This window comes from Monodelphis domestica, chromosome 4 (genome assembly GCF_027887165.1).
Source record: "Monodelphis domestica isolate mMonDom1 chromosome 4, mMonDom1.pri, whole genome shotgun sequence".
Taxonomy (NCBI): domain Eukaryota; kingdom Metazoa; phylum Chordata; class Mammalia; order Didelphimorphia; family Didelphidae; genus Monodelphis; species Monodelphis domestica.
Genome location: NC_077230.1, coordinates 52,763,696 through 52,789,681, shown reverse-complemented (window position 1 = coordinate 52,789,681; position 25,986 = coordinate 52,763,696). Strand labels below are relative to the sequence as shown.

The window sequence follows — 25,986 nt, the reverse complement described above, 5'->3', positions numbered from 1 at the left end:
GGAGAATCACAGAATTTGAGGGTTGGAAGGATGTCCAATTAGTTCAACACACTCAAAAAGAATACTCACTTAGGTGATAGCTTCCATATTTATATCACTAGTGATTCCTCCTCCCACCCATAAACACCCACACACATACACACACATACACACAAATATACATCCCTAATCATCTTTGAAGATGTATCTGAATAAAGATAACAAGATGTTACATCTATTTTAGCAATAAAGTGCACATCTTTTTTGCAAAATCTTGCTTACAATATATTTGCAACATTCTACCAACCCTACAAATTTTGTTCCATTTTCTTATGTAAGTTTTGGCAACACAAATAGGTACCCAGATGGCTCTCTTTTCTTCATAATCTAGAAATAATTCCTCAATATAAATTTGAGTCTCATTATTTTATAAATAAAGAAAGAAGCCAAGTATACAAAAACTAACAGGCTATATTCAGGAGAAAGTAATACTAATATAATTTTACTATTAAATATCAAATATTAATTCATTGATGAAGCAATAATAAATAATTTAATGGATACCTGATGACACATGCATAAAGACCACTGTCCTGTACTAACGTTGGCCGGAACCAAATAGAATCTTCTTCTTTGCTCATTCTAGTTCCATCAAATGCTATTGGCTCTTCAAAGTCTCCTGGTCCAGAGCTTTTATACCACATCAAACTAAGTCCAGCACTTTGAGCAAGGGAATAATTTGCTCTGATATAGCCATAAAATAATGCACACTTGATTCGAACAGGCTCTCCCACTAAAACTTGATATTTCTTGATATCCACAGACCAATCAGTGCATCCATCAGCTACAATAAAGAAGAAAGAAGAAAAATTAGTAAGAATTCCCAAAAGCATACAAATAAGAAATATATAGATGATCAATCATTTCAGGTATGAGTTCATATCTGGCCTCAGACACTGTTGACACTCTTTGCTTCTGTTTCCTTATTTAAAAAATTAATTCAATAAGGAAACGTCAAACCATTTCATTTTTACCAAGAAAACCCCAAAAAGGAGTCACAAAGAGTTGGACATGATTGAAAAATAACTATACTGTTGTAAACCTGTGAGTTTGTGTGTGTGTTTAGCCTACTAGAACTGCTTTCTTCCCAATTAATGTCAAGGGTATCTGCTATCTGCTTGCTAAAATCTACTGATATTACAAAATAATTGCAGCAAAAAATTTATATGATTATACCAGAGAATTAAATAAATAATTCATAGGACTTTTAAAATGAAAACATTAAAATTCCTGTGTAGATTTTGTGCAGAGGTCTTGTTTTGACACTGTATGAATTATTACAGGACACAAGAACCAAATTGTTTTAACTAAGGCCATCTATTATACAGTGTATTATAATTGCTAAAAAATAAAAAAAAAATTTAATATTAGATAATTCACAGAGGGAAAAACATACTCAATTCTTAGATTTGAGAGAGGGCAAAAAATGCAAAATACAAGTTATATATAGTGGGAACAAATGAAGATGGGAAATAAGCTCCCCTTATAATACATTGTAAGTATCATCTCTAAGACATGTTTACCATGGAAACTAATGGAAGAAATATCAAACATTAATATAAATATTTATAATTGAATTATTTTTGTAAATTTTTCTTAATACTATTTATTCATAATCTTAAGTATTAATCACATGAAATCCTGATGTACAAAATAAGTATCTCAACTTATTAAAGTTATTTTATGTGCTTTGTTTACATTAGGTACTATAAAGTAATTTAAAAAATCATCCAAATATGATGATATTATTTTCTTTTTTACTTTATTCTTTCTCTATATTTTTTAATTTTTTAATTTGCTCTTTTAATTCTATAAGCTTAATAATCATTAACAAATATTTTCATATTCAAATAGCAGTAAAGGAGATCACATATAAAATTGTGAATCTTCATTTCATACATCTTTTAAAACATATATATATATATATATATATAATATTTTGCATGGTAGGCTCCACACTGATTTGTTTTTCTGAGTCCTATTTTGCATTTTCTTTTGTTCTTTTATTTATCATTTTAAATGATTCATCAATGTTCTATTCTTTCTTTTTTGATATTATCATTAACACTACTTCTTGTCAAAACTTTCTATTCAAAAAGAAACTAATAAACTGTAACAAAAAACTTCTCTCTTTCCCATCCATCTGCCTCTCCTCCCCAGGAAGCAGCCAATGACATAGGTTGTACATAAACTATCATATCACACATATTAATAAAATATATTTGCTTATTTAATTTTGTGAAGATACAAGGATTCTACATCTTAAACATGTTTGTAGGCATTCTAAGATGAGTAATTCATAAATATCTTTTATTATACATTAATTACACATGATTAACATATATATCTCATCAAGATATACTTATTTTGTTATATACATATATCAAGTTTTGTGTACTTAAATGTTTACACACTTGACAACATATTTTATTTGCACTAAACAAATAATGCAATTTCCATACTCCTTACAACAAAAGTTCAGAAAAGATGCACAATCTTCTTATACATTTTTATGGAACTGATTGTGGGGCTAAGGGACCATAAACAAAAAGTAAGCAATATTCATAAGCTACATCCTAATCAATTACCTAACCTTTAAATTCTCAAATTTTACTCACTCTAGTATATCAAATTTGTTGGCTTGGAAACCAGCATTCTTAAAAGCATATTTCTAAATAAAATGGAATCTCTTATGAAAAATGACTGGTAACCTTTTCTTTGAATTATTATCAAGCAATTATTATCAAATAATTATACTAACATTAAGTTGTTGGCAATTTTTAATCTAATTCCCTGTATCTATCTCATTTTATCAATTGATAATTGATGCAAACAATTGGTGAATAATATTAATTTGTAAGTCAATCTGAGAATCTTCTGCTCATGCCAGCCTTTATTAATATGTAGAATTTATTGATGTATGGAATTCATGGGAAAATACTTATAGTTATACTTCCACTCCTGTGTATATCCATGTGAATTAACATTGAAATCCTATGGAATTGGTGAATATTCTGAATTAAATGGGACTATTGATAGTCCTATATATGTTAATATGTGTGCATTAAAATGAAATGTATGAATAATAGAGTGGAGAATTCTATTCTTACATGATTACATTTCTAAAAGTAGACAGTTCACTTGACTGCAATAATGTTTTTCTTTATTACTCTTTTCCTTTTCTTTGTTTCAGCCCTATTGCAGGCAACAGTATTTTTCCCAGCTGGCTCACCTCTTTGCCTATGCTAACTTGAGGGGCCCTTAGGCTGTGCTAAATTGAGAATCCCCCAGACACAAGTCTAATGTGCCTATTGTGTATTCTGAAACCATCTCCATTTTCTCCCCCTAGTAAAGAGACTCAGAACAGCATACATAGCAAACTATGTTACTTAACATGATGAGAGTCTAGAGTTTCTAGTTAATCAAACAAATTGCTAATGAGAGATTTGAGGCACTAGTTGCTAATTTTTCAAAGAATCAAAATATGGTACACTTAACACTAAAATCCTACCTACACAGTTTTATCAGAAAACACCAAAGAATCTTGGATCAAGTACTGCCTCTGGCCACTTTTTATCTGAGTCCTGAGCAAATCGTTGAACTTCTTATTGCCTCAGTTTCCTCTAATATAAAATGGAGTAAATCAAACTTTTAGTGTATTGCCCCTCTCAGGACTATCTTGAGGTTCAGTGAAACTGTAAAAACCTTTGTAACTTTTGTTACTATTTGTTGATATTCCAGTGAATGTGAATTTCTCAAGACCAATTGTATGGAAGCAGAAGTGTTGTATTACATATAAATAGATGAAAATAAAGATTATTGTTGGATTATTTTAATTGTCCTAGCTTTTTTCCTCTTATTAGTCTTACTCCTAATTAGTGCCTAGCACAAAGTTAAAGTTTAAGAAATGGTTATTGAATTGGACTCAATTTTTTTTTGAAGCACTATATAACAAAGAACTGACCTCAATGCTAGGAAAACCAGTCCCATCTCAGATTCATACTGGTTGTGTGGCCCTCAATAAGTCATTTAAACTCTTAGTTCCCTAGGCAACTTTCTAAAATGAGAAGGTATTAACCTGTATTGGTAGAGGGAGTTTCTTCATCTAGGAAATCTCCAAAGCAATGAAAACACAGATCTGGTCCCTTTCCCTATTCTATCCTAAGTGACTCACACCAGAAGAATTGAAACAAACATTAGAAGTCCTCTCACTAGTCATCTCACATGACACTTGAGGTCCCTTTGATTTGATTGATTCTAAATCAGCTGATTCACGTTAATTTACCAATAAGAAAACTCAGAAATTAACCGGCACCTAAACTCCCATAGATAGGAAATCAAAGCTGGCATTCTTTCCACAATACTTATTCACTCTTAATGTAAAAAAAGTCAGTATTCTAAATTTTAGAGTTTTTTCTCAGACACACAGTTATATGTATGGAGACATTTTACAGGTTGTTGTTAGGAATTTCCTTTTTGTTATCCAATCATCCACTAGAAGTACTCTACCTAAGTAATTTTAACAGCACAGACTTTAACTTCCATAAAAAGGTAAATTCATTTTTATTTTTTATATTTCAAAACAGTTTGACTTTTCTGAACAACTTAATTTGCATACTCAAGAAAGCATATAGATACTATTCTATAAATGCTTGTTGGAGTGACAATTCATACAAACCAAGATGAATGTTTTTCACATGGTTTTTAGAGAGCTTATTTATATATACTTTAAAATCTTGTAATTTTGCCTCAAAAAAAGAATACGGACATGAATAGGCCAAAAAATATACTACTAGCCTCAGGGCTTTTGTACCTGTGATAAAAATGTTAGATGGCTAGATTAAATACCCACCAGATAAAGAACAAAACAAACAACAGTTATCCCATTTAATCCACTTCCCAATTTAGAGTTATATCCTAAGAAAAGGCTTATTGAATGTCATTAAACTTTTCTTTCTACAAAGGCTGATGATATCAACAGTGGTTTACAGGGCTACATGTATAGGGTTTATTTTTTTTTTTAATTTCTTTTCCTCTTTGTAACATATAGGAGGCTATGCTTGTCTTAAGCAAAATCTAGAACTCTAAAGGATCTTTATGTATTACAGCTAAAAATCCCAAACCAAGTAATATCTGTAGTAAAGAACAAAATGGTCAATCTGGGAGCTGATTGCATTTAAGGAAGGGGAAATTGCTTTCTTAGTGAGAGAAAGAAAGATAAAATGGGAAAAAAGACAAAATTTCAAGTCAGAAGATGGACAATAGATTTGTGTCCCTGTGCTAAACTTTACTGATTGTATGACCTTGCATAAGAGATGTTGCCTCAATTTCTTCTTCTGTTGATGACGATAATACTTACTGACATTATATATTACTCTACATTATTATTTTCTGCAGGAAGATGGGACAGTGGTTATGATATAGGAGTACAGGCTTCCCCTAGACACTCCAATACCCCAGATTGTGCCCAGTCAGAAAGTACATAAAAGCCTTGTTTTTCCTTGCATTCCTGCAGTGCTAGGGAAGGTGACTTTGAGCCCCACTGGCCTCTCTCTCCATTCTTGATGAGCACAGATAGGCACCTTTCAGCTCGTTCCTGATAAACATCTACTTTATATCCCAGACATTATTATCCTCTAAAGGGGACACTTCATCCCCTTTTGACTTTGAGGTTTAGGGCATAATCACATGGCCCATGTCAGGGTCATGACTTCCAAATTAATAAATTTCTCTCTTTATTTTTAAGCTAAGTTTTGGGGTCTTGCATTCTTGCAAAGGGTAACCTGTCCCAAACCTGGGGTTTTTACCTCAAAACTCTCCCACAACAGTTAGAGGGTGGGTTATGGAGTCAGGAAGATAACCGCATCTAATTTCAGACATTGACTAGCTCTGAGGACAAGTCACTTAACCCTGTTTGCCTCCGGTTTCTTCATCTATAAAATGATCTGGGGAAGTAAAATGAAACACCACTCAAGTATCTTTGCCAAGAAAACTCCAAATGAAGTCACAAAGAGGCAGACATGACTAAAATGACTGAATAACAAAATATTATTTATGTTGTTGGTGGAAAGTGATATTTTATACTATAAAGTGACACTTAAATTTTAACTTCATGATTGTCATAAAAGATATCAAGCCCACAACAAAGGTTTTAGTATCATGAGTCACCTTAGATCACAACTGGGATAAACTTGAAAGTGAAATATTGAAATATACTTACGGATGTCAAAATTATTTACTAACAGGCACTAAAGTATTTAATATAGACAGATCGGCTTACTTAGAAAATTAAATAATTATGTTTGATACTATGCTTGAATATATTAATATGCATATGTACATATTTGCATAATTACATACATAAATATGTATATATTATCACATATTTTATACATGTAAATTAAAGATGTAAATAAATCTATAAGTTTCTATGACAAAAATGAATTTTTCTTAATAGTAGTACATATGCATAAATAGATTATTATGCTCCTTACTAATACTCCCCCTCCCCACATATATCTATTCAATTATCAGGTCTTTCCATTTCTAGTTCTACAACATCTTACTATAGATACGTCCTTCATGATTTTCAAATCCATGAATGTGCCAAAAGTACCCATCACTCCATTATTAGAATATTATAATAGCCTTCTGGTTGGTCTCTTTGCTTCAGTCTCTCTCCATTTCAGACCTTCCACCTAGGTACTAAAGTGATCTTCTGAAAATGTAAATATAACCACGTTACTTCCCTTGGTAATTAAAGTCTGGCTGTTCTTTACTTCTTCCAGAATCACGTATAAAATCTTGAATTTGATGACTGAAAATTTTCAAAATCTAACCCTATCTTCTCTTTCCAGATATAATGTATATTACTTCTTTCTACATGCTACAATCTAGCAGGACTCTTAAAATTGTTCTGACATTCCATCTTCTGAAATCCATTGCTTTCCATTGGTTGCCCTCCATCCCTGAAATAATCACTCTCCTCACCTCTGCCACCAGCCTTCCCTGGCTTCCTTCTGCTCAAATCCCAGCTACTAAAAGGGTCCTTTACTGGTTCTACTTGCACTGTGTCCCTCTGAAATTACCTGCAATTTATACTGTACATATCCTGATTGGGCAGAGTTGTTTGAATATTGTTTCTCTCATGAGAATGTGAATATTTGATGACAATGACTTGTGTTTTTTGCCTTTCTTTTCTCATCACATGTGTTTAATAAATGCTTGTTGACATTGAATAACTGATTTTCACAGGAAAATTTCCAAGGGCACACAGATGTGCTTTTGCCTAATAAGTTCATAAAAGAAGAGAATGAATTTAAATTGTCATGCAAGCCCTATATCCCATAGGCAGAGTGTGTGGCATGGAACACATTCTGTTAATGTATAATGTCTACTTAAGGAATTTCCTTTTTAATAGTGAATGTATTCTGTAGTAAAGTATTTGTCTGGAGGAGATATACTGAAATTAGCAATGTGGGTGGAGCAGATAATTGAAACAGATGTTTGGAGTTGTCCAGTGTCTACTAGTCCCTGTGTGACTGTCACTCTCAGATATTGGTCAAAAGACAAGAAATGTAAAGATTACTACAGATAGTAAGAATTAAAAAAACAAAAATATAAACTGAAGTACAGTATTTTGCTATGGACATAAAGGCATCAAAATGAGGGAAAGGAACCCAAGAAGCCTAGTCAATGGCTATAGGAGACAGTTCTATCTCATGGAAGGGAGAGAGCTGAGGCAGCTAGGTGGCTCAGATTCTGAGATGAGAGGTCTTAGCTCCTGGCCTAAGATACTTCCTAGTTAAGTGACCCTGGGCAAGTCACTTAACCCTAATTGCCTAGCCCTTTCTGCTCTTATGCTTTGAAACAGGCAATCAGTATTGACTCTAGGACAGAAGGTAAGAGTTAAAAAAAAAAAGAATTGGAAAAAAAAAGTACAGAGCCAAGATATTCTAGGGGAAGAGGTGAAAGGTATAATTGCATTACAAAGAAAAGTCCATTACAATCTGACTTGAATTGATTCTGGTCTTTATGATGAAGATAAGGAATAACAGAAAACTGAACAACTCTTTGGATCAATATTGTTCTAATTATCAAAAAGGGGAAGAAGATGAATTCCCAAACACTATGTGGTTTAAACAATAAGCATTTGTTGAATAACTACTATGTGCCAGGCACTGAATAAGCTCTGAGGATACAAAGAAATGCAAAAATTATTCCCATTCCTTGAAGACTTCATAATCAAATGGGGAGGAAATAGGCATGTATATATGAAAAAAAATATGCAAGGTAAATAGAAAAAAAATAAATAAAAACAACTGAGGGAAGACACTATTGGCAAAAGCTACTAGTAGAAGGTTAAAGTTTAGATGAATTTAAAGAAGCCAAGGAAACCAGGTAATATAGATAAGGAGGGAGCACATTTCAGAAACAGGGAATAGGCAATGAAAATATCCCAATCTGAGAAACAGAATGTTTTAGTCAAGGAAAAGCAAGGATCAAAGAGTGCTCAGAGGAATGGAGGAAAAATGTCCATTGAAAGTAAGAATAATGCAAAAGCAAAATGTAAAAAATTATGAAAGACCTTTAATGTAAGAATATTTTGTATTTAATCCTGGAGATGATAAGAAGTCACTGGAATTTGTCGAGTAGAGTGGTGACAGGGTCAGAGCTTCTCTTTATAAAGATGATTTTGGCAGCTGAATGAGGGATTGAGTAGGGTGTGGAGAGATGTGTTGCAAACAGAGGAACTGGTGGGTAAATTTTACCTTAATTCATGATAAAATACTAGAATCTATTTATTTTCTTTTATTTTACATATTTATTTTACATAACATTCATTTTTAGAGATACTTCCTAGTTTTGATTGTAACAAAGATTAAAAAGAGAAAGTCCAATTAAAAAAATCATCCAAAAATTTAGTGCCTCTGAAAGTTGGTATATATAACTTTATCAACCACTTCTTCAGGTATCTTTTCTTAATTCTTCTATGCAGTATTTTTTTTTGAGTATTATAGTGAGTCACTTCTCAGTTTCATTTTATTATTCTTTCCATTTACAGAGTTAAAATTGTTGTATTTATTAGTTTCCCAGTTCATTTTTACTCTTGAAGAAGTCTTCAGGTGTAACGATCTTTTGTGCCACTGGACCCAGGCTTCCAACGCCGAGAGAGTGGGACTGTCTCTGTGCAACGACTTTTCCACTTAAATCTCCTTCACGCACAAGTGTCTTTGTGCACACTCATCTATACACCATAGATGAAAACGCACAAAGACAATCGTCATCCTTGGTTACCGAGAGACTACTACTACTTTACTCTTGAATGAATTATAAAAGTGATGTAAGTGTGCCTGAAAAATATGAAGCAGTGAATATTAAGAGCCAACGTAGGAAACAAGTTCTACCAGACTAACCTAATTTCCTGTTTTAATGTGGTTATAGAACAGATAAATCAGCAGACCACTGAACACTATTTTTGGTTTTTAACAAAATATTAAAAACTAGCCTTATTGCTTAAGAAGTTTATGGATCCTAGGTTAAGTACCTCTGATAAAGGGCATATACCAATATATGTCAATTCTCTATATATGATATATCAATACTTTATATAAGTTGATATGCCTCAAGGCACAAGCAAGGTATCTGTTTTGCACAGTCAATGATATACTGGTAACCAAGAAGCAGTGAAAGATATATGATTTGCAACACATCAAACAGCTGCTATGTGAAGGATCTGTGGAAAGAAATAAGACAAAAATAGCAAAGGAAAAGAAAAGAAGGAAGGAAGGAAGGAAGGAAGGAACGAAGGAAGGAAGGAAGGAAGGAAGGAAGGAAGGAAGGAACAAAGGAACGAAGGAACGAAGGAACGAAGGAACGAAGGAAGGAAGGAAGAACATATTTAGCTCCTATTATGGGCCAAGCATGGTGATAAGTGCTTTATGAATATTATCTGATTTGAATCTCTGAACAACCATATAAATAAGGTGCTACAATTAAACCCATTTTAAAGTTGGGGAAAATGAGTTTGTTGAGTGACTTGTCCAAGGTCATGCAGCTGTTAAAAGTTTGAATTTAGATTTGAACCCAGATCTTCCTAACTCTAGTCCCAGCACACTATCTAGTGTGTCACCTAGTGCCTGGATGAGTTGTTAGTTGCATCAAGTATATAGGACCCACACTGATGAGAACATAAATCTATGGACACATTTGTTTATATCCAGGAAATGTTCTAAAGAAAATCTGTTAGCCAAAATCACAAGTTCTCAATTTCAACATTGGCAAGAAATTCCTCAAAATAAATATAATGTGACACTGGCAATGCCAAGAAAAATTCCAGATAATTCTCTGCATTCATTCCTTTGTGTTTAAAGGTGTAAAACATGAAAGGCTCTAGTGTACAACATTGCTGTAATGACATAACACCCCCTAGGAATTTGTTGAAATGTTCTCACACGGTTTGTAAATTAACTCCCTATACATGCTAAGTAGTATTTTATACTGAGAAAATAGAAAAGAATATAGATTCCATTTATTTTCCAAGTAGGACAATTTCTTAGATAAATTGATATACCTGGTAGGCTGGTAAATTGGGGGAAATTATATGCTAGTCTGCAATGAGTTATTGAAGACAGAGTTCATTTCCCATTTTAAATGATTAATTGCTAATATTGGTATTCATCTCCAATCTTTGATGCTCACTTTGAAGGTCAAGGACATGATCCTTTCTTATCCAGTCTTAAACTAGAATGACTAAGTATTCTAATCATACATGAACTTATATGAACTTTTTATTTATTTTTGGAAAACATCCATATTTCTATCCTGTATCATTTCCCAGGGGTTACAAATGTCATAAAATGCATGAACTGAGATGTGAAGTGGTATTTCTCAGATTTCACTCCCTATACTTCCCTCCCCCACTCTAATGATCTCCCTCCTCAAGACCACACAAAATTCTCATGAGGAAAAATATCTACTTACACATTGCATTAAATGTTATTCTTTGGTTATATGGATTTGTCATGTATTGTGGAATGTAACATCCATAGTTTCAGGGATTGCCAACTAATTTTTAGTTCTTTCCCATTATCTAGCACTGGGTAGTTAGTAAATGCTTTTCAGATGAATAAGTAAATCAACAGTTGTTTCTATTTTTAATAAGAATAATGATAATAAGAACTAATATTTATGCACTACTTTATAGCTGGCAAAGTTTAGTCCTCATGAAATTTCATGAGGTAAGAGTCTTTATTATGTTTATTATATTTATTATTTATTATATTTTTGAGATTAGGATACAAAAAAAAAGAAAGGTCAGATGATTTAAAGAGATTATACAACTAGTAAATGCATGAGGTAGGATACAAACTCAGTTCATCCTGACTGCAGGTCCAGGATTTCACTCCTAGGATTATAAAATAGAACTAGAAGAGCCCTTTCCCTAAATTTAACATTCATTTTAGTCTTTATTTATTACAAAAGAGACTCAAAATTAAACATTTTTATTTAGTGGGGTACAGAGTAGCAGTTTGTGCATGAGTATCCAACATAATTTTTTTCCCTCCAAACCACATTTTCTAAAATTCTTAAAGTTAGCAAAAATCAATATATTTGGCTGTCATTTTGATTTTTTTTCCTTTTTATTCCCTATTCTGCTGCCTCCTATTTTTCAAAGGCAGGTTTACTTGACAGCATTGTCCCCACTGGTCAGTATGGACACATGTTCTGACACTGCACAATTATGACAAATAAATACGTACTGAGAAATTTATGAAGTCTGGGCCATCTCTGTCTATACTTCTATTACCACACTGTGAAACAGTCGATCAAATATTCTTTTTATTCTATAAATTGGAAAATACTTGAATAATTCAACAGCCTTGGAATTTCAAAACTTCATTCAACTGAGTAGCTATAGTCCCTGATCTCTATTTTAATATGCTGCCAGTTATTGCTACCTATAATGGCACAATACAGGGCCCAGGATGAATATCACTCACTCCATAGTTTCCTTGAATGGCTTCAGGGTATGAAGTAAAGTACACTACATCACTGTCCTCATAATGAGATCGTTCTGCTGGATAAACAAGCTCCCTGCAGGCCTTACCTGCTGATAGGACCCATTGAACCAAATATTTAACATTTCAGAGAGGCTCCTCCCTGCCATTCTTCAGTATTGCATGCATCATTTTCAAGAGAAAATCTGATGCAGAGAAGTAGAAAATTGAGCTACTGACTCCTGGGTCTGTTGCCACAACCTGGCTTAGTAACAAAGCCTCAATTCAATTTCTGGGTCCTGTGAGATAATAGACTTTTCAAAGTTCCCTATAAGATTGTGGAAATTCAAATTCTTGTTATATCTTACTAATTTAGGCAGGGCTCTAGGTGAGACTAGCACTGCAAAGAAGACTATCAAAATAACTGAGTTCCAACACAGTGCTTACTCTTTTGTTGGCAATAACCAGTTGGAGGGAAGGTGGAGAGGGTAGAGGAGAGAAAAAGGAAAATTCTCTTTCAGTGTTTCAAAAATAATGTTTCTCCTTTTTAAATATCTGTGCATATTTTAAAACAGAAGATAATATCCTTTTTTCAGTTTTAAATGCACAGCTTCTTTTGCAAGGATAAAATAAACAAACAAGCCCTATTCACATATGGTGCTTCTTTCAGTTGAAACATCAGAAGGAATTAGTATACACCAGCAAAACAATGTCATTTAAAAACAATAACACTTGATAGTGTCATCTTCAGCATTGTTAGAGACACCAAGTATTTTTTCCACTGGAATCTGAACTATAATGATTGTAACTTCACTAGATTATAATATGAACCTGCATGAAATGTGCCAGTAAAAATAGTGGGTTTGAGAAAACTTAAGTGTGTTTATTCATTTGGAAAGAACTAAACAGCACTGATATTTTCATTTCACTTATTAATACCCTCTAGATTTTTTAAATGAGCATCCTTTTTTTTTTGCATTGTTTTCTATAGTTTCATTCCTCATATCTGACAAACTCTATTAAAATGGGAACTCCTATAGGAAGGTAAGGACTATCCCTGGTAAGACCTGATAACTGAATAGATATATCCCTGATATAATATGGTTAATACACAGCTTCATACTCAATATCGTTCTTTACAAAGAGGAAACATCAAAGTGGTATCTCACCACAGCTGATGATGAAATAATTATGTTAGAGAATATAGTTATAAAGAAATTAGAAAAATTGCCAATTTTCCTTTGCTGTTATTAGCACAAAACCAGGCAATGGTCTACAACAGCAAAGTAGAGTGACAAATTTTATTAATTTTATTTCTATAAATACTTTAATTCCAACTGATTTCTAGAATGTTTGAGCTTTGTAACTTGAAAGTGGCTTAGTAAAATATTCTAATATACATGAGAAAACTGGAACATGGAAAGAAAAGGTGACATGATGATGAATGTAGAACTTTTCAGTGGTATAAGCAGAAAAAGAATCACAATTTTTTCACTTTCAACTCTGTACTTTTCCCACTGGACCATAATGTTCAATGATATTAGTTTATTTACATCACGGTTTCTACTTTTGTCAAAATTATTTCCATAAATTTTATTGGTTTGAGCTTAGCTCTAAGACACAAAGGAAAAAATTAAGACAATTCAGAATTTCTGCATGTGGCTTATTAAGAAAATCAATGAAATATCGAGTATATGAAGTATAAATTAGAGGATAATTTATTGATGTGTTTTTCCTTACTATGTGGTGCAAACATTACTGTAGTTGGCCTTTAGCATTTGTGTTTATATACACATGCTGCATGTATACACGCATTTATATATAATGAATTTACAATAAAATGTATACACATATATACACACATTATTGTGTCTATATAGATTGATATATGTACATGTACTAAAGGTCACATCTGATCTTGTACAGAAGTATACCAAGTGCATCTTGACTTGTGATTTCATTGGTCTAAGGTTTACCTTGATGAGAAAACTCCCTCTACCAATTGAGCTATGTATGTACCTTCTATGTAGCATAGAGAGTCTAATTGACTAAATCAGTATCACTTGGCTAGTATGAATCAGTATCAGGATTTGATTTCTAATTCAAATCCAGCCTCAGATTCTTATTAGCTGTGTGACCCTGGGAGAGTCACTTAACCTTAATTTAATTCTAGTTTCCTTGTTTTTAAAATGGGAATAATACTAACATGAACATAATATTGTTATTGTGAGCACCAAATGAGCACTTGGCACATTGTCTGGCAAATAGAAAAGACTATGTAAATGGTGGCTACTCTTATTTGTGGTGTATTATGGACTCCTCTGGGAAATGCCTTAAAGCAAATAAGCATGGCTTGTCAAGGGTCACAGATTGCAAGAGTCAGAGGATGAATTTGCAGCCAGTCCCTCTAATTTCAATTCAAGGACATTTTTTTTTGCAGAAAACTCTTGTTTCATGATGTAGTTGAGTCTGTATATTTCCTTAGCAAGGAGAATTCATAAGCCATCAATGAGATATTATCACAGTCAAAAAAAAAATCCAACATGTGGTAACAGTGAATTTAATTTTGTGTAAGGAAGCATTCATTTTAAATGCTGAAGAAAAGGTTCTTATTTTGAACTGTTTTTTACTTTTTTTACTTTGTGTCTAATCTAGGGTTCTCCTGGACATGTCCTCTTTCAATCAACCAATTGGCAAGTAATTATAAAGTATTCCCTGTGTTTCAAGTACTCTGCTAAGTACTGGGGATATAAACCAAAAGCACAAATAGCCCCTGCCTTTAAAGAGCTTATTGCTCATGGGCAGTGTTTGACTAAGATCCATGCAATGATGGATCAGTTCAGACATGTCCAATAAAAGTCTAAACTGTATCATGAGGAATATAGCTCCCTATAGCTGCAAATGTTCAGATACACTGTGGGTGACCAGCTGGAAGGGATGTTACAGAAATCTGCCATGTATGATGTCCATTTATGTTCCTCCCACTGAAATTCAACTGTGGATCTATGATGAAGAAGGCACAATATTATTGTTCTTCCCTTAATTTTTAATGTAATGTATATATTATAACCTTAAAACAGTGACATTATGGAAAACTTTAAAAAAACATTTTTATGTGTACAAATTTTGTTGTTGTTTGGTTATTTTGTTTTTTTCTTTTTAACAAAAAATCCCATTTTTTTATTATCAGCATCTTAAAGGTTAGAAGTTATATTCCTTTTATTTCAGTTTGATCTTGTTTTTTTTATTGTAATACAATTACACAAATGTGGATTATAGACCCATTATATAATTAATCAGTATTCTATTAATTAATCAGTGTATTATTATTTAATTCATTTAAGAGGTTTTTAATGGGAAATGAGGCAAGCAAAGTAACTGATATGATTCTTTGGATAATATACTTCATAAGAAGCCTTAGACTCAATTATTTACACTATAGACTTTTCTAGAAGTGATTTTCTTTTGATTATAGTTTGAAATATAGGACCATATGAGAATTTGAATTTTAATACCATTTAGAAATTTTTAAAGCCATTGATCTATGGAAAGAAACTAAACATATTATGATCTTTCATAATTTTTAAAGATTATATGATATAGGCTCAAACACAGAGTAGCAACAGGAAAATGGAGATTTTTATCAATTTGAAATATAAACAAACACCACATATGTTCAATATTCATCTTAGTTCTTACACTACAGGGACTCTTTTATGAAAAATTGTATTCCCAAAATCTAAAATTATGCCTATCATGTAACATGAACTTAATACATGTTTGTTGAATTGACTTGAATATACAGGCTTTGAGTATCTAATGACCTGATAAAACCAAGCATTTCAATGTGTACACATTTCTACATGTTCGTATTCTAAACTGATCTTCAAAAGGACCAAAAGAAAGCTTATTTATAAAAAAATGCATTTATTTTTTGTGGTACCAACATCCAACTATTTTGAGGTGAGATGATAAAAAGTGGCTGGTTGTACATTGTGCATGACAGAGAGCAAGAAAACACTTTAAAGTTATTTTGACTGCTTGGAAAGATAAAATTGATATATACAGATATTTTAATGTAATGTAGGGATGGACTTGATATACCACTCTTATAAAGAACTCAAAGGTGAAGAAACCCCCTTCCTACCATGACAAAGCAGCCTACTCTCTGCAAACTTAGTTACGTTTTCTTATTGTTTTGTTGATTTGTTTTGTTTTTATATTGAAAACATTGCAGATCACTTCCACTCCAGGAGAGGTCTATTGAAACAAGGTAAAACTAAGAAAATAGTAAACCTATCAGAGAGTTCATACAATATTCTACATCTGTAGCATAGCCACCTCTCCATTTCATTTGTTTGATTAATGGAAATATTTTTTAACCCCATTCATCTGCCACTCAATTAAAAATACAAGAGAGAAAAAACACAAATTCTTTGTAACAAATACAGTCAGGCAAAACAAATTCCTTCATTGACTGTTTACAAATGTACATACACAAATCTGTATATGGAAATATATATATATATATGTGTGTGTGTGTGTGTGTATGTATCTAGCATATATATTATATATGTTCATGTATATATGTGTATACAGTAAGGGAAGGAATTTGTTTTAACTATGCATATTTGTTAATACCTATTGTTTTCCCTTAAATTATATTTCTAGTTTTGATAATTTAATTCTTCATCAATTCATGAGTACTAAAACTGTATTTTATATTGATTTTAAAACATTATTCTTCTGATTCAAATTACTTCACTAAGCATCAATTCATATAAGGCTTTCTATGTCTATTTAAAATAATCTATTTTGGGGTTATCTAGGTGACTCAATGGATTGAGAGCCATTCCTAGAGATCGAAAGTCTTGGCTTCAGACACTTCCCAGCCTAGGCAAGTCACTTAAGCCCCAATGCCCAGGCCCTATTTGTCTTCTGTCTTTAAACCAATACACAGGGTTGACTTTAAGATGAAGGGGAAGGGTTAAAAAAATGAAATCATCTATTTCTCCATTTTTTTATAGCACAATAGTATTTCATCACATTCATGAACTACAATTTCTCTGGCCATTCTGCAACTGAGGGGCATCTCTTCCATTTCCAGTTTCTGTTTTTCTCCCAAATGCTATCTGTACATATAGACCTTTTCTTTACTTTTTTTTCAATATTTTCAGGGCATGGACCTAGCAATGATATAGCTGGACCAAAGCATGCACTGTTAAATAAACTTTATGCATAATTCCTAATTGAGTTCTTGAATGATTGTTTCCACTCATAGTTCCACCAACAAGTTCAGTGATGCAACTGTTTTCCCAACAACCCTTCCAACATTTATCATTTTCCTCTTTGGTCATCTTTCTCGATCTGATAGGCATGAGGTAGAATCTCTGATGTTTTAATTTACATTTTTCTAATAAGTACTGAGTTGGAGAATTTTTTTACATGACTCTCTAATCTTAGAAAGTTGTTTAAAACACCTAGAAGAGGTGTGACTTGCCTACTAATGTGACTTGACACACCCAATTTTTGTCAAGGGGAGGATTTGATGCCAAATTTTCCTGACTTCTAGGGTAGTTCTCAAATCACAATGTCATGGCATATCTATGATTTCACTTTGCCTGAAGAACTGTATACATATTAACCTGAAAAGAATTTATAATTCCATAATATAGAAATAGAATTTTTTTAAAAATTAAACATTTAATCTAAAGTACTATTCAAGGGAAATCACGTTTAAATGAGAAGATTTATATGACAAGCCTACTACATAATTGCTACATCAAGGTCAGAGGAGTTACAACCTAGAACTAATACCAATGAAAATACAACTTGAGTTTTACAAATTGAAGCTGAGATCAGTTATGTGTTTGACTCTATAGAAAACCTGTTTTATGTCACTAAGCATCAGAATGATGCCCTTGGAGCTATGATGCCAATTAAAGCTTCATTTTGATTCCTTGAATCAATTAATTTTCATAAAGGACATTAAATGACAGCATTAATATGGTAATTAGAGGGGCTGCATTTAGGGGAGAAAAAGCATTCCAAAGACAAAAATCAATCCAAGCTATGCTGACCTCTACTTATTTGGACTCATAGGATGAAATGAACTTATATATCACAACTAGAGGGACACAGATGTAGGAATATTATTTCTGTTTAACATTGCATAAAAACACTTTTCATGGGGTGTGTTGGGAGTATAACTACATTTGACACGTACTTTTAAATAGGGAAAATGATTTCATTAACACCTTAATTACTTTCTCGTGCCTTTTTCCCCCTTTTAATCTCTGATTTATTATGATTAGCTCATAGAAAAATCTGCCATAATAACTCTTAAAAAGTCACAAAAAAATTAAAAAACAAATAAACAAACTATATCTATTATGGACCACCAACTGAATTAGAGTAGATAATGCAGTGTTGCTTTGTGCAAAACAAACAAAACTTAACCAAATTGGAATATGTAAAATGAAATGTATCAGAACAATTTCATAAATTAATCTTTACTTTTCTCAAGATAAAGTCTAATTTGATTTTCTTTCTTACTTGAAGTTTTTCCTATATAAATCAAAATTGTTCTCTTTCCTTGACTTCTAATCTCATTTAAAAAGCATATTCAAAACATTCATTTGAAATTCTTTCCTGTCATGAATAATATATTAGTTTTCTATCATGTACTTATAGTAGTCAGTACTTACTTAACATTACAATAAAATATTCTGCACCCAACTTGTTCTTCCTATCCCAAAGCAGGATTAATGGAAATTGGCACTCGAATAAGAACCATTCCAAATGTTACACCCCTAGAAATCTCTGTAATGTTCCTAGCTCAGGGACTGAATTTAAATGTTCTCTATAATAAAGTCTTTCACAATTCCTGTCAAAGGAATTTCTGTTCTTTGAAAACAATTGAATGACCCACTGGTTAATATGTCTTTCTGTTAACATCTCCATCTTCTTCTCATCCAGTTAAACATGCAATTTCTAAAAGAAATTCTCCAAGGAACTAATTTTTTTAGTAAAAAAAAAATATATATATATATATATATAGTTGTCTCTGTTACTAAAACATGTTAACAGAAAATAAACATTATATCTCATGAAGGCTTGGCAGCAATAAATAAATGAACAAATAAATCCAACGAATCCCCTGAGAAAGCATGATAAATTGCAAAAGAAATAAAATGAACACACACATATTTTCAGGTGTACACACACACACACATTTATACAGTAAATGACACAATGTCAGGTCTAGAGTCGGAAAAACATGAGTTCAAATTTAGCTTCAAACACTTACTGGCTGTGTGAACCTAGGGAAGTCACTTAACTGTGACCCCTTTGCCTTAGTTTCCTCATCTGTATAATCAACTAGAGAAGGAAATGGTTAACCATACCAGTATCTTTGCCAAGAAAACCCCAAATGCAGTTACAAAGAGCTGGACATGACTGACATGACTGAACAGCAACAATAAAAATATGCACAAACATATGCATTCTTGTATTGAAAGAAATTAAGTATTTATTATGTTTGTAAGTAATGAGGTATTAATATGTAGGTCTACATATATTTAACTATGTGTATATATATATATATATACACTCAACTGAAATACATGTTTTATATGAATATATGTTAATCATTATAATAGGATAAATGATTTAGCTAAAGAAACTAAGCATCTACTAGATACATTCCATATCTCCTTTCCTTTCTTCATAATTTGGTCCATTTTAGGTGTCCACTAGCAACCCACAAAACCAAATGGTAATACAAAGTTTTATGAAACATAATGGCAATGGATCACTTTTTAGATTAGGACATTCATGAGTCTGGGAGACAATTTCAAATTTGCTCTTAAACCATTTACTAGCAGTGTGAACCTGGGCATTTCATCTAAACACTATCTGTTTCAATTTCCTCAACTGTAAATTGGCACAATAATATCTACCTCTCAGAATTTTAAAAATAACACGAGATAATATTGCAAAAGTGTTTTGCAAACCATTCAAAAATATATAAATGCTAGAAATCATTAATATAGCACTATTGGACCAAATCATTTAAAAAATTATAATTCATTTTAAGGAAGCAAAACAAATGTCACAATTAGCTAACATCTAAATGGTATTCCATTTGACACAATCTTATATATTCTTTTTCTTTTATTCTTTTTTATTCTGAAAATTTGCCAGTGTATTAAAGATGTTTTATTAGAGAATCTAGACAGTGATCCATATATCTTTGTAAGCACAAAGTCACACAACAGAAAAGTCTGTTTAGTGATAGTTTTGAGTTGATAGTATTTTTTTTTCAAAAAATTAATAGATAAAAGATATACTGGAACAAACTTCATCAGTAACAACCATCACCATAATGCTGGCATTTACTTAGTACTTTAAGTTTTGGAAATCTATTTACATTTTTTTCCCATTTTATCCTCAAAACAACCCTGGAACATAGTTGTTTTGGGTTTTTTTGGGGGGTTTTGTTTTTGTTTTTTAGTATTGTTCTCATTTTACAGAGGAATAAATTGGAGAAAAATGTGGAGGAATGATTTGTTCAAGGTCAGATTGTCAGGTAATTGTCTGTGGCAGGATTCAACCTCAGGTCTTCCCAACTCCATTTCTAACACTGTATTTATCATACCACCTATGGATGCCTACATAAGAATTAAAGAATAACCACCAGCAATTCAGAAAAAGTTTGTGGCAGCATCTGCTGTCACTTCTACTTTTTTTTATTATCCATCTTGGGTATGTTTAATATAAGAGGGGGAAAACATTGTTGGTATTTTAGAGAGTTCCACACTTCATGTCTTTGCCTACTTCTAGCCTGCAATGTTCTTTATAGTACCCCTGCCTACCTCTCTCTATCAATCCATCACCTGTCTGTATAGACACTTCTTTTAACCATTTGAATCTTTCTTGACTGCACTTGAAACCACACAATTCATGTGTGTTCCTCATACTTTTCCTTGGCTATGCCTGAATCTGGGCAGAAGTTTCAGACTTCTCTGATCCTGATCTCCAAAGCATTGTAATTCTAGTAGCACTAAAGAAATATTTCAGGATAAATAAATAAAATTATTTATTATAGCAATGGAACAGGCTTTATAGGGTTATTTTATCTTGTACTTAAGATTTTGGAGGGTCATGAAATTAGAAAGGAAAAAAAATGAAAAATAAAATTTATTATTTCCTGGAATAAAGAAGTTTAAAATACACTAAGAAGGGATACATAAGCAGAAGAGCTTTATGACATCCAATAAGAATTAGGGATTTCTTCTTGGATTATATTGATTCTTAGTAAGAATGGATAGGAAAAAAAAAAACTAACTGGGGGATGATTGAGGTAAAGGGGCCATACCCCCAAACCATAATATGATTTCATTAATGAATGCAACTCCTGCAGAGGAACTTTCCATATATAAAGATCAGCACTTTCCTTGCAATTTATTCATTAAATACACATTTGTTTACCAAGTTATGCAGTATATTTGTTGCAATTCCTGGGCCTGGATTTAGAAGATCTGAGTTCAAATTCATTCTCAGTGCTTAATAGCTATGTGATCCTGAGAAAGTCATTTAATCTATATTTTCCTCAGTTTTCTCACATGTAAAATTAGGATGATAATCACACCTACATTCCTGGTTGGTTGTAAGGATCTAATTAGATATTTTTTGTAAAGCTCTTAATACAATGTCTAGCACATAGTAAGTATTAGATAAATGGTAGCTATTTATTATTGTTACTCTTGTAAGCTCTTGCTATTTATCTAGCTCTATGATAGAAAAATTGTTTTATTGGGCTACAGTTTCATGGGGGGGAAAGATGGAAACAATGAAAGATCTGAGGATTTTAGTGGACTTTCATTTCAATCAAAGTCAATAGTCTGATATGCTTTCTATAAACTACCTCTGAGGTATTGTAATCAGCTCAGGGTGATGCATTTTAAGAAAGACATTCATAAGCTAAGAATTTTTAAAAGGGAGAAATCCAGTTGATGAAGTTTCTTGAGGTAATGTTATGATTATTGATTGAAGGAACTTGTGAAGTGAAGCCTATAGAAGAGAAGCATTGAGAAAGAAAGGATGATAGCTATCTTCAAGTATTTTTAAGGCTGTCATGTGAAAATGGAAATAGATTTGTTTATTCCCTTCCCTGAGGGGAAACCCACGAAGTTTTGATGTTAGGAAAATCATCTTAATTATTAAAATCTAAAAATATAGGGAGCTGCTTAGGAAGTGATGAGTTTTTCTTCAGTGAAGATCTCTAATGGAAGCCTACAAATCTCATTGCATTTGTTAGAAATGGAATTTTTTACTGGGTATGGTTGTACTGAGTGGTCACTGAGCTTCCTTCTAACTCTGATTCTATGATTATTCCATAGTTGTCTTTAGGGTTTATTAAAGCTAAATAAAACTTGAGACACTTTTTTAGTAGTTGTTTTTATGTGAGGTTATGAGGACTCTGACTAGGATTCTAGCAGTAAGAAAGAAGAGGAAAAGACTAGCAATGAAGAAGCATTCTACAACAGTGAGGGATGGCACTTACAGACTGAATGGATAAAAGATATGAAAGGGACATAGAAGTCAATGATGGCTAGATTTTCAAGACTGAGTAATTGAGAGATATATGGTGCCAATGAGGAAAGTGGGAAATTAGTAAGGGGATCAGTTTTAAGAGAAATAAAATGAGTTTATGTGAATGTTCAAAAAAATAGAATCTTTCTCACAATAGTTTTAATGTATCTGAGTTACTGAAAAAGCATAAGGTTAATTTAATTTCTCAAGTAAAATGTACTGACAATAATGATCTGTTTAATGATGTTACTTTTGCAATAAAAGGATCAAGATTTTGATTAAGAAAATATTCTTATAAGAGCATTATGTTCTCAGTTCTAATAATTGCTAGAATTTAATTTTAAGAAAACTATTTTAAAGCTATGAAACGCAAGTATGCATTCTTTCCATACAACATTATCCTTCAAGTTATTATGTAGTATCTTCTGTCTGTGTGAGCAGAATATAGAGACTAAACCAGTCAGCACTGGTAGGGAGTCAATTGTGAGGAGGTTCTTTTTTCATTCTCATCTTAAACATGATCTTTAAGATTAAAATATCCATCTCATCATTTTGTTATTTCTCATCATTATAACTGCTTAAATTCTGTTACTTTCTGTGTACATAACAACAATATTATTTTTATTTCAAGGCAACCGGAGAAATTCTCCTAGCTTGTCTTTTATGACTGCCTCTCATTCAAGTGTTCTATATTATTTCTCAATAAACATACCATATATGCACTTGTGATATCCTTCTAATATGTGACAAATAAAGTAATTGTGTAGAGCTGACTTTTGTTTCCCCAATATGCTGCCCTTTCAAGGTCTCTCAGAGTTTTAGTTCACTCATAAAATGCTAGTGGACCTTATGTTTAATATACCTCCCTCCCTCATTTTTGTCTTTTCCCCTGTGTTCTCCCCTTGTATCAGTACCTCTTTCCAAAACTTAGGTTACTCTATCCCTTGTATCCTGTGGAAAAATAGTAGATTGGTGGATTTTAGATATTGAATATATATTTACATATGCACATATATATTTATATATATATTAGAGAAATCACTATAGGATTTAATTGCAATGGAGTAGAATATGCACATCCCTGCTAAATTTCAAGGTTGGAGATCCATTGTTTCTGTTGATAAGTTAATAGCTCTGCTAAGAATTGGTTACAGATAAAGCCTAATTAAAATATCCTGATTAGAGCACTTCTGAGCTTTCCATATCTTCCAGAACTCAACCTGATAACTTCTGAACCTGAATCTTGGCTCTAACAACCTTTGAACTCTTGGCAAACAATATCCAGGTCAAATGGCCAAGTCCAGTTCTGCTAACTGTTCCAAAATGGCTTATCATCAACCTGCATGCCTTACCCAAACCTCTGTGGCTTTTCCTTTTATAAACTCTTTGTAACTCAAGCATCATGGGTCTCCTTGATCTAATACATGTGCAACCCTGACTCACAAGTTCTTTTAATATATCTAAACATTTACTAAATTTCCCTGATTCAGTTTCTCTAATTTGACAATTGAAAAGTTAAAAATTCTTTCTCCCAATAACTATAATTTTATAATCCTTCCATAATTTAAGATCCACATTTAAAAAAACTGAATCTGGCATATCTTGCATGTACATGCAAAATTGTATATATGTTTCAAATCGGCTAAAGTATATGAATTTTCTTTCATATTCATAAATATCTTTATGACAACATGTCATTGGAACGTCATCCACATACCTCCTTTAATTTAGAGCTAAAGGATCTAAATTTTAGGTCATAATAGAATTTTAAAAATCAGCTCAATTCAACTTTACCTTAATCAAAGAGAATGCCCTTGGTATTAATTTTCAGAAAAATTAAGTCAGTATCTGATATGGGATATGCTTTGCTCAAGACTAATTCAAAATCTTTACTATTTCTTATGCCAAATGAACTTATGTTCTCTCTTCTCATCTTGCACTCCTAGATCGATGCCATTGTTTTATTCTTCTAAAGACAAGTCTTTAAGTAAAGTTATTTTTTCCTATTCCAAAAGAGATTCCCCACCCTCTGTTATCTTTACCCTTTATCTCTTTGCCCAAGTATGATTCCCCATTAATTCTGGCTAAAAAATATTTCTAAATGAATGCTGGTCTCAGTGATCACTTAGATTCAATCTTGTAAAGACTGCTGTCTATTCAGTCTCTATCCTTCATTTAACTCTCCTTAATAATCTCTTCCTGAAATCATACCTTCATCCATAATCAGATCTTTATTACATTACCCAATTATATCCCAGATGTATTACTGGAAACTATTCTTCACATAACTACCTTGGGACCTCTGTTTTAAAGTCACTCTGAAATACTGTAATAAAATTAATATTTTTACCTACTACATTCACCTGTTCAACTCAGAATTCTGGATCACAGTGGCCTGACAGGTCAGGATTAAGTTCTATCATTTTTAACTTTAAAGCCTACAGTGTACTGAAATGGGAAAAAAAAAAACATTTTGATTGGAGTCAAAGGACTTGTTTTTGAATCTTGTTTTTGAAGTAAATCCTTAAGATATAGGATAAAATGATCCTATGGTATCTTCTGGTGAATTAATATCCTTTTGTCCACTAGCATGATAAATTTCACACAGCTTTATTTACACATAGATTACTTTTTTCCCCAATATAATGCCAAGATTTAAGTATATAAACCAAGATATATTAAGAGGTTATGTTTTTATTTCTTTTAATTAAATTTGTGCTTTACTTGTCTAAAGTCAGATACGTAGCTTTGGACAAATCGCCTAAGGTCCTTGTACCTCAGTTTATTCATCTCAAATTAAAGAAAGAGTTGAATGAGAGCCTCTGAATTCCTTTCCAACTTTCTAATTCATGAACCCACATCACATGACATTATTAAAATTCCTCATATACTAGGGGAAATATTTATGAATGTATGGAAAAATAATCATAGCACTTTTCTATTATATGTCTCTACATATAAACAACTTTTTTATCCTAAAATCACCCACACTGCTGATTTACTTTGGCAGTATTGTCTATTCTTATATCAGTCTAAGGGTTATTTTATATAAGGCTTACATGAGTGGCTATTCCATATTAAATACTTGTTGATTGCATGATTCATTAATTAATACATATCATTGATTAATTGATTTTAGCCCAAAAGCCCCTTTAAGGTGGAGGAATTATTTACCTACTATTTTTCCAAAAGGCTTGAACCTTATATAACATGAAGATCATTGATGGTGATGGCAAAAAGAGCAGAAAAATCAAATGAATCTTGATCTTGTCAAATTGGATGTTCCAACCAATATTGCAGGCCACAGCCTATTAATGACTGACCATCTTATGGGACTCACACCTATGTGTCT

At 32.3% G+C, this 25,986-nt stretch overlaps 1 protein-coding gene across 1 annotated transcript in view; it reads right to left on the bottom strand.

The window, feature by feature from the left end:
• Positions 1-25,986, bottom strand: part of IL1RAPL1 (interleukin 1 receptor accessory protein like 1) — a 1,590,341-nt gene that overhangs the window by 773,205 nt on the left and 791,150 nt on the right. The window contains exon 3 of the mRNA XM_001362537.4: positions 544-823. Within this exon, the coding sequence (XP_001362574.3) occupies positions 544-823 (280 nt within the window). The remainder of the gene's footprint in view (positions 1-543; positions 824-25,986) is intronic.